General features: G+C 47.8%; 1 protein-coding gene across 2 annotated transcripts in view; it reads right to left on the bottom strand.

Annotated features, from left to right (window-relative positions):
• Positions 1-545: 545 nt before the first annotated feature.
• LOC119320090 (1-aminocyclopropane-1-carboxylate oxidase 1-like) overlaps positions 546-9,750 on the bottom strand; it is a 40,604-nt gene continuing 31,399 nt past the window's right edge. The window contains exon 3 of one of the 2 annotated variants that reach the window (XM_037594221.1): positions 546-1,385. In XM_037594221.1, the coding sequence (XP_037450118.1) occupies positions 731-1,385 (655 nt within the window). In that variant the 3' untranslated portion in view covers positions 546-730. The remainder of the gene's footprint in view (positions 1,386-9,750) is intronic. The other variant, XM_037594222.1, reaches the window with a different exon arrangement.

Below are 9,750 nucleotides of genomic sequence, written 5' to 3' on the forward strand. Positions count from 1 at the left end.
GATTTGAAGGTATGCAAAATAAGTACTCATGATAATCCTGTTGATATGATGACAGAGCCAGTTCCGACCAATAAGTTTGAGCTTTGCTCAGGCTTAGTTGGTATTTCTCATTAGTCCTATGGACTTTGACTCACAAGGTGTTTATGCTGATTTGGATGGAGTTATTTAATTTCTGCGACTACTTGAGGGAATTTGGATCAAGGTGGAGATTGTTAAATTATGATCTAAATTCTAGTACCGTATTGGACTAGATGTAGTATATATGGTGTGGGCCTTTGTGTGGTACCGACGCGTACGAGTACAACTCGGTTACTTGTCCTACAAGGACTCTTATGTATTGCCCTCAGATATACCCCATGTAGTCGCACCTAAGACGATATGTCGTCTCGTTCTTGTAATACTCATCCTCGTAGTGACTGCGCCTTCGTGCGTCCGTGGCTTTCTCCCGCAAGGGTTTTCACGTAAAAATCCGTGTCTCTCATGTCTCGTTTATTCTTGATATTATCTAACATGTCAAACGTCACCATGCAAACGCTCCTAAGTTCACGTACCAGCATGCCATAATCCACAAAATATAAATGCCCGGAATTTAGTGCCCGGACAAGAATCTGTGAGTCGGACTCGAAAATACATTACCCATGATTTTTTTATAAGCAATAAAGCTAACCGGATACATGGCACGTCCAAAAGAAAATAAAATACATCTCAAATACTCTTGTCCGGTCAGTTATCACGCGGTGGCGATGGGCGCGGCGTCTGCCTTCATGGCCTTGAACCGTGGCTCCTTGGCTTCGAACTTGTGGCGCACGTACAGGTTCATGTAGTCCTCGAACACGAACCTCGGGTACACGGCGGTGCCCTCCTCGCCCTCGTTCCTCTCACCAGCGTCGGCAGCGCCCACGAGCGCCGGGTCCGGGAATATGATGGCGTCGGCGCCGGGGTTGTAGAATGACGCGATGGACATGCGGTTGCCGTCGGTGTGGGTGAGCACGCGGTGCATCACTCTCTTGTACCGCCCGTTGGTGATCACCTCCGGCTGGTCGCCGATGTTGACAACTATGGCGTGGCGCATGGGCGGCACGTCGACCCATGCTCCATCCTTCAGGAGCTGGAGCCCGCTCACCTGGTCGTCCTGGAACAGCAGGATGACGCCGCCGGCGTCGGTGTGCGCGCGGAGGCCGTCTACCAGGTCCGGCCGCGGGCACGGCGGGTAGCTGCTGACCTTGGTGCTGAACGTGGGGCCCCTGGACCCGGCAAAGGCCCTCTTTAGGTAGCCCTGCTCCAGGCCCAGGTTCTCGCATAGCAGGTCCAGCACCTTCTCTGCCAGCTTCTCGATCTCCGCCGCGAATTCCTTCATCACTTGCCTGCAACGACGACACGATTGCCTCAAAAAGAAAAGAAAAAAAAATGCGACGACGACACGAAAAAGGCAGCTTTTTTTATGAGACAAACACAAGCACTTGCTAAAAAAAGTGATTCCAGTCGTGTTGGCTACTACAGTTCTTAATTAGGATTCTGATGTGCCCAAGCAATCTTATCTGCTGGAATTTTTTAAGCTGCATGCCGCGTCAGGAATGACTTTGTGTACAAGGCGAAATGTTCGGTCAATAATCACTACCGGACTCGCGGTCTATGCCTACGGCCGAGGGCCGTCGGCATAGGCCCCCAAGCCGTCGGCATAGGTCTATGCCTATGGCTGCCGTCGGCATAGACCCGTCGACGTAGATGCCGTCAGCGTAGTCTTGTCAGACCGGCGGCATAGTAAAGCCGTCGGCATAGGGGCCTATGCTGACGGCCTAGCGTCAGCCGTCGGCATAGTATAGCCGTCGGCAGTCTTTTTCGTCTGACGGCAACAGACCGCGCCATCAAAAACGCGGACGAATCATGCAATGCCACGTGGCAGGGCTATGCCTACGGCAAAGCCGTTGGCATAGATTCATCTATGCCGACGGCTTTGCCGTAGGCATAGCCCTGCCACGTGTCGTCTTCTGGTTACTCCTGGCAGCAGAGGTATGCCTACGGCAAAGCCGTCGGCATAGATCCGCCACGTGGCGAGCCCTGGTGACTCCTGGGCTTATATATGCCGACGGCTTTGCCGTAGGCATAATTTTTTTTTATTATTATTTTCCCTGTTTTCTCTTTTCCAATTCATTTGACAGCATTTCAAAACAGAACAATATGAAATTATGCAGAAATATGACAGTTCATCATCTAAACATACTCAAGTTCACCATCATCATCTAAACATACTCAAGTTCATCACATCATCTAAAGATCATCACCGACTCAAGTTCATGAACATAAAAGTAGTGCAAGACATGAAACATCATAAAAGTAGGAATATGAAAGGCATGGCACGATGGCCACATGCACGGAATCATTAAGCAAGACCACCTCCGCCAAAACCACCACCTCCGCCAAAACCACCACCTCCGCCAAAACCAACACCACCTCCGCCAAAATTGCCATCGCGACCACCACCACTCTGCCAGATCGGAGTGACTGGGGTCGACGGAGCAGGAGTCGAGCCACCGGTCCCCTACATGTTTCAGAAAAGATTCTAACAGTAAATATGATATGATAGTGTTGAATGAACGAGAACTAGTTTGTCAGTAGTTAGGCAAATGTACTAACCGGACCATCACTGCCTAGTGCCACCCATTCATCGAACGTGGGCACGTGTGGGGGTTCTCCCGCAGGTGGTGGTGGGGGTCCCATTTGTGGTGGACCCGTGCCGTTACTCCAAGCCGCCAACATAGCCTGAATGTTAGTTAAACAAGCAAACTAGAAGATCAGAAGGAATGAAAGTGCAAAATTTTAGCTTGGTTTTAAGAGGGGAGAACTAACCGTCATCATCTGACGGTTGTAATCATCATTTGCCTTCACTCGTTTCAAGTACTCCCACACCTCGAGATTCCTATGCTCGACAAACTCCTTATATGCCTACATAATTTAGATTGTTTCTAAGTGAGCAATGCTAAAAATAAACTGAGAATGCTAGATAGAAAAAGATAAAGAGGAAGTACTTACAGCATGCTGGCGGGCTAAAGGAGTTTGTGAACGCCCCGTACTCTCTAACTGGCTCGGGTTGCTAGCCCGAAGCTGTGTGTACGAGATCGAAGGAGTGATCAAGCCGTCGAAACACGGATACCGGCCATTCTTCTTCCCCTGGATGGCCACCACCGCCGTGTCGTCGATCTGAGACTGGGCGACCTCGGCAACAGGAACATCCGGATGCAACTCCTGATAGTGATGAATGTAAGACCCCAGGTGCTCCTCGGTCTTGCCGTAGTGCTGGCTCTCGCCCTCCTTGCGACGACTCCGCTCGCGGGCCAGCTTCCACGACTCCATGTCTAAGAGCGGCCTCTTCAACTTGTCCTCCTACAACATCAAATAGAAGTTAGCCATACATAAGAACATGATGGTAAAGAAGAACAAAAATGCATCATGCACATAGATATACCTTCATGGCCTTGAAGCTCCAGTGGTTCCTGTTTCCTTGGCCGTGTGTCCCGTCGGCTCCACGGTTAGCCCGGCCCTTGATGCTCTTGGCAGCAAACTCTGCATCGGCGCCGAGCCACCTATCCACCAAACTCGCCCATCTGTCATGCCTTCCATAGCACCAACGAGGAACAACCTATGCAAATTTTGGAAGCATGACATGTGAGCACGAAACATAGAGTTGACTGCTTGAAACAATGAAAAGTTAGTAATAGTTACCATCATGAACTGCTCCCTGTTCAAGGTAAGTCGTTGCTTCTGCGCTTGACTTTTGGTCATATTTTGGTGCAGGTAGTAGTGGTAGTACTGCGAGACGGCAACCCAGTGCACCTCGTACTGCAACTGACGAGCTTTCTTCTTCGCAGCCGCAAGCAAGACCACATCGGCTCTGGCCTTGTGCTCGTCAAGAACTCTATAGAGTTGCTGCATAAACCAGAAGCAAACAAGGCATGAGTTGAGTGATCAAATGATAAACTATGAACAAAACTGAAGACAAGTGATTCAGAAGAGAACTTACCCAAAATTTGGTGATCACGGCCTTAGCGGCTGTCCCGTACTCCGCGTTGTTGCAAGCCTCGTAGTGGGCCCAGCTCGTGGCCAAAACCCGCAGCTGCGGTCCCTGTCTGGCCGCGGGCAGAATAGGCCAGGCCAAAAGTGCTTCAACAGGACAGTGATAAGGCCGTTCGGTTTACGGCCATTTCCGCGAAGGATCCAGTTTCTGCAAAAGAATCAAATGATTGCCATGTGTACAATAAGAAAATGTTGTCATGTGTTGAAAATATGATTGAGAGGCACTTACTCTATCCCCACAGGTTCAATGATCCACTTGTGCTCCTCGATAGAAGGTGGTGTAGGTAGTCCGGCATTACCACGCAGCCACCCCTGCGGAGCACCCGGTGGCAAGTCACCCCACAACTCGGGATCAACCTCCCCTCCACCCTCCTCGGCCTCCTCCTCACCCTCCTCCTCGGCCTCCTCCTCCTCACCCTCCTCCTCGGCCTCCTCCTCCTCACCCTCCTCCTCGGCCTCCTCCTCCTCGCCATCAGGAACATACTCCTCCTCCTCAGACTCAGAAGGTGCCTCTGTATGGGAGGGCATCGAAGAAGACCCTCCTATTTCGGACACGGCCCGGAGTTTTTTGCCCCGGCTGCCTCTCCCCCCACCTCCTCCTCCTCTAGGGGCTCTCCCCCCACCGCCTCCTCCTCTAGGGTCTCCTCCCCCGACCCCTCCACCTCCCTGTGAGGTGCCATCCTCGTGTAGTCGAGAGGGAACCTTGTGGGCTCGTCCACTCCGAGTAAGTCCTCCTTTGAGTTTACTGAGGAAACTAGCACCACTGGACTTGCCCATGATTAGCAAACCTGCATTGAGAAGAGAATAAACAATTAGTAAGGATATCAATTAAACAAGCATACAGGAAAAACATTAATACCAGAAGTGCACATTAAGCATACTATTGTAATGATCATTAAAAGAACTTACATTTTCTAGAACCCATATGAATCATCACTATTGTAATCTATTTGTGGAGCGGTCTCATCATCACTATCACGTATATCTTCTTCGTTGTCTGACAGAGGTGGAGGCTCTTCCTCATCGTCAGCGTCTTCATTTAACTTTTCAAGCATAATTATGTCTCTTTGATTCACAACTGCCTCACCATCAATCCTTGCGTCATCGTCGTTTGGGTCCAGGTCAACATAACCCAAGTCATCATCCTCGTTGTTTCGGACCACGTCATCATGTTCCTCTTGATAGAACACTCCCTCGTATGTCATGGGGTTTATGTTGTAGTAATCATCATCGTTCGGGTCCGGTAGCTTACCATGCGGCGACACCTTGAACACAACTTCCCAACCCTTTAGGTACTCTTTCTGGCATGGGTAAGGCAGATAATATACTTGTGTGGCCTGGGTAGCAGCGATAAAGAGATCAGCTCCGGCATAGACAGTTGATGGTTTAACTTCAACTAAACCAATAGAAGGCGTATGTCTCAGGCCCTTTTTGGGGTCGAACCATCGGCATTTGAACACAGTGAGACTTAGGTGTTCGCGGCCAAGTTTGAATGTAAGCTCGTATATTTTTCCTACCCTTCCGTAGTAATCTATTTTATTATCTCCTTCAGTGAAGACTCCGGTATTTATGGTTTTGGGATCAGGCCGACTGTTCTGGTGCTCCTCTGTATGGAAGCGATACCCATTCACATCATACTTTTCGCATGTCATGACGACAGGGTCAAAACCCATGGAAACCCATCTCAATTCTTCATCCATTGATTCGGTCGGATCATTTCCCTACAAGTTCAATTGAAATTATAGGGTGCATGAGTTTAATTGAAATTATAGGGTGCATGAGTTTAATTGAAAGTGTGAAAAATTACTTTCTCCATGAACCATGCAACGAAATTTTTCCTTCCATCAGCACCCTTTCGGAGAAGAGCAAGTGCCTCCGCTTCAGTAGGAGGCAGCATTCCTGTCCATTCTTCCTCAACGAATCGACTACAATAAGAAAAGCGGTATAAGAACTAGGCAAAGTGAACATAACGAATTGACTAAAAGAATGGTGCAAAGGTATTACCTCATCCACTCATCCTCAACTTCCTTCATGTTGTGCAAGATATAGAACATGACATCCTCCCACTCATCTCGTGGCATGACATAAGATGTCGAGCATCCAGCCCTGCCACCTTGCCTGGTGAATAGAGGCAACTTGGGTTTATACTTGGGTTCTTCTGTATTGTATCGAGACACCTTATTGTGCAACGTGGGAACATGGTCCGGATAGAAGGCTGTCCTGAGGTCTGCCACCTCCTCTAGGATAACTGCCTCAGCTATGGAAGCTTCAATCTTAGCTTTGTTTCCACATTTCTATCTCAGATGCTTGTTCTATCTCTCAGGGCCGTACTGCCAACGATACTACACAGGGCCCCCCAACAATACCTCGTTCGCAAGGTGCAAAATGAGATGTGTCATCGGAGTAAAGAAGCCTGGCGGGAAGATCTTCTCTAGCTTGCATATCAACTCCGGCGCCTTCTTATGCATTTCTTTTATCTTCTCAGGACATACTTCTTTAGCACAAAGCGTTCTGAAGAAATGGCTTAACTCCGCAAGCACACGCTAGACACGCTCGGGAACATAGCCCCGAACCATCACCGGCATAATCCGCTCAATCCATACATGATAGTCATGACTCTTGAGCCCGGTCACTCTGCCCGTTAAAAGATTGACCCCCTTACTTATATTCGACGCATAACCATCAGTGAACTTCACGACGTGTTTCAGCCACTTGAATGCCTCCATCTTATGATCCTTTTTAAGTACGAAGTCAGCATCTGGCTTGAACCAAGATTTTCGACTGCCTGTGGGAGGTTGCATGTGAAGACGTGGTCTATCACAAATATTCTGTTGATCGACTCTAGTATTAACATTATCCTTTGTCTTATCAGGAATGTTGAGGATCGTGTTAAAAAGGGACTCTGCGACATTCTTTTCGGTGTGCATCACGTCGATGTTGTATGGAAGTTTGAGGTCCTTAAAATAGGGAAGCTGCGTGAAGGGGGTAATGTGAGTCCAGTTGTGCGTCTCACCATATCCTTCAAAATATTTTTTCCCTTTACCTTTGCCTTTGCCTTTGCCTTTCCCTTCATAGGCAGGCTTAAGAGCTTTGAGCTGAGCAAGCACATCCTCACCAGAAAACGTTGGAATCTCATTTACTTCATGGACAACTTTTCCTTTTGTGAAGTTCTTCTTGTCTTCCCTATCAGGATGGTCTGGAGGGAGGAATTGTCGATGCTGGTCAAAGGCAACATACTTGCCACCCTTCTTCATCCAAATGAAAATCAAGGCCTGCATGCACACTGGGCAAGGCATCTTTCCACTTGTACACCATCCGCAGAACAGGGCATAGCCGGGAAAGTCATGCATGCAATACTGTCGCCAAACTTTCATCAAGAAATTTTTCTGCAGATGCCGGTCGTATGTCAACCTCGGGAAGTACCAAGAATGGTGCAAATCATCCACCAACGGCTGCATAAACACACTCAAATTCTTCCCTGGATATTCAGGCCCCGGAATTATAAGCGACAGGAACATGGTCTTGCGTTGCATTATGGCGCCGGGAGGGAGATTGAGCGGAATAACAAATATGGGCCAGCAGCTGTATGGATTAGACGACATACCATATGGATTGAACCCATCACCTGTTATAGCAATTCTGACATTCCCAGCCTCGGCTGCTTCCTCCGGGTACTTTATATCGAATGACTTCCATGCTTCACCTTCTGATGTATGTACAATTTTTTTTGGATTGTACCTTTTCCCTTCCTTGTGCCACTTCATCATTTTGGCAGACTCCTCGGTGATGAAAAGGCGCTGCAGTCTTTTTATAAAATCAAGATACCGAAGAACCTTCACAGGGATTTTTAGCTGCCGCTTCTGACCATGCTTATCGACCACCTCAATATACCGAGAGGAACCGCACTTCCTACAGTAGTTGTCATCCGCATACTCATGTCTAAACAAAAGGCAATTCTTTGGACAAACATGTATTTTCTCATAGTCCATGGAGAGCGCCTTCATGATTTTCTCCGTACCGTACATGGTTTTCGGCAGTTCATGGCCCTCGGGCAGGCTGTTAGCCCATACTCCCAGAAATGCTTCGAAGCAACCTCAGCTACAGCCGTACTCAGCCTTCACTGCCATCAGTTGCGAGATGGCATCCAGCACAGACAGCTTGGCACCCTCATAGAGAGGTTTCTTTGACGAGGCCAAGATTTCCAGGAAGGCCTTTGCGGTTTCCTCCGGCTCCTCCGGTTCATTCGCTGAATGTGACGGAGGTGTCGGCTGTGCAGCAAAGACATCATCTAGAATGTCTCTAACCCCATCGTCCTCATAACCAGCGATGCGTTGTCGTATCACATCCTCTCTACCACGGTCCCGCTGGGCAAAGTTCATCGGCATATTAAAGTTGGGCATAAATCCATGCGTGCGAAGGTGCTTAGTCATCTCACTCTTATCTCTGCGGATATGTCTCTTACATCTGGCACACGGGCATTCTGGCACCATCCTCATTGGACTACGGAATATCTCTTTCAAAAACACATCAGTTTTCTCGACCCACTCTGTTGTTACTTGATTCCGACGGAAAAACCCACTATACATCCACTGATTATCTGCCATCTCTGCTTTATTGGAAGCCACATAACAAAATTAAGGATTCATTTTAATTACTAACATCGATATTTTATTTTTTACAAGGTTGACGAGTAATCCACCTACATCTCTAATAGGTAAAGATGGGTCCTAATCCCACCCGAAAATGTGTAGATTGAGTACGGTCCATGCTCTACCCCATTCCGAGACAAAATTTCGGCAGCACCTCCCCGCTGTTCTCCAAATACACGTCTCGGCAAAATGCCGAGAGAATGTGCATCCGGAGAACAACAGGGAGGCGCCGCCGAAATCCTGTCTCGGAACGGGGTAGAGCATGAACAACGTACCCAATCTACACATCCTCGGGCTGTCCGTGGAAAGCGCTGGACAATCCGAAAGAGCTGCGGTGATAAATATGCAATTGAATGCATATTTATCGATGCAACCCTTTCGGACGGGAGACCTAGGTTACGCGACTTGATGTGAAAATTCAATCTAGTGACATGGAAAAAAAAAGTGGACGAGGTCATGGAATTGTTGCTCACCCTCCGATGTAGTCGATCAAAGGAGAGGGACGATCGTGGACCAACACCTCCAACGTCGATGATCACTCCACGAAGATGGAACACCACAGATCCTGTTAATTACACCGAGTGAAAAAAAATTAGGTCATCATATCACATTAACCATTTGGCACAACATTATGAATCGACATGAAACAACATGTCAAATTGCAAAAAAAATCTTTATTAAGTATTTTAGAAACCATGTGCCTTGATTTGCTTCTTATATATGAATCAACATTACCAAAACACTATCTTGACCAATATCCATCCATCTATCACAAACTTGCCCAACATCTAATTCATCTATATTCACAAACTTAGTAAAAACTATCTAGTATGTATCTAAATACCTAATAAAACTACACAAAACTATCTAATATGTATCCATCCATCTATCTATTCATCTAGCATCCATCTATCTATTCATCTAGCATCCATCCATCTATCTAGCATCTATCTATTCATCCAGCCACCATGAACACAAGCAATGGCAACAACGATTTGTGGGAGGGGGTGCTCACTGGGGCTGGGAGGGG

This window comes from Triticum dicoccoides, chromosome 6B (assembly GCF_002162155.2).
Source record: "Triticum dicoccoides isolate Atlit2015 ecotype Zavitan chromosome 6B, WEW_v2.0, whole genome shotgun sequence".
Classification (NCBI taxonomy): domain Eukaryota; kingdom Viridiplantae; phylum Streptophyta; class Magnoliopsida; order Poales; family Poaceae; genus Triticum; species Triticum dicoccoides.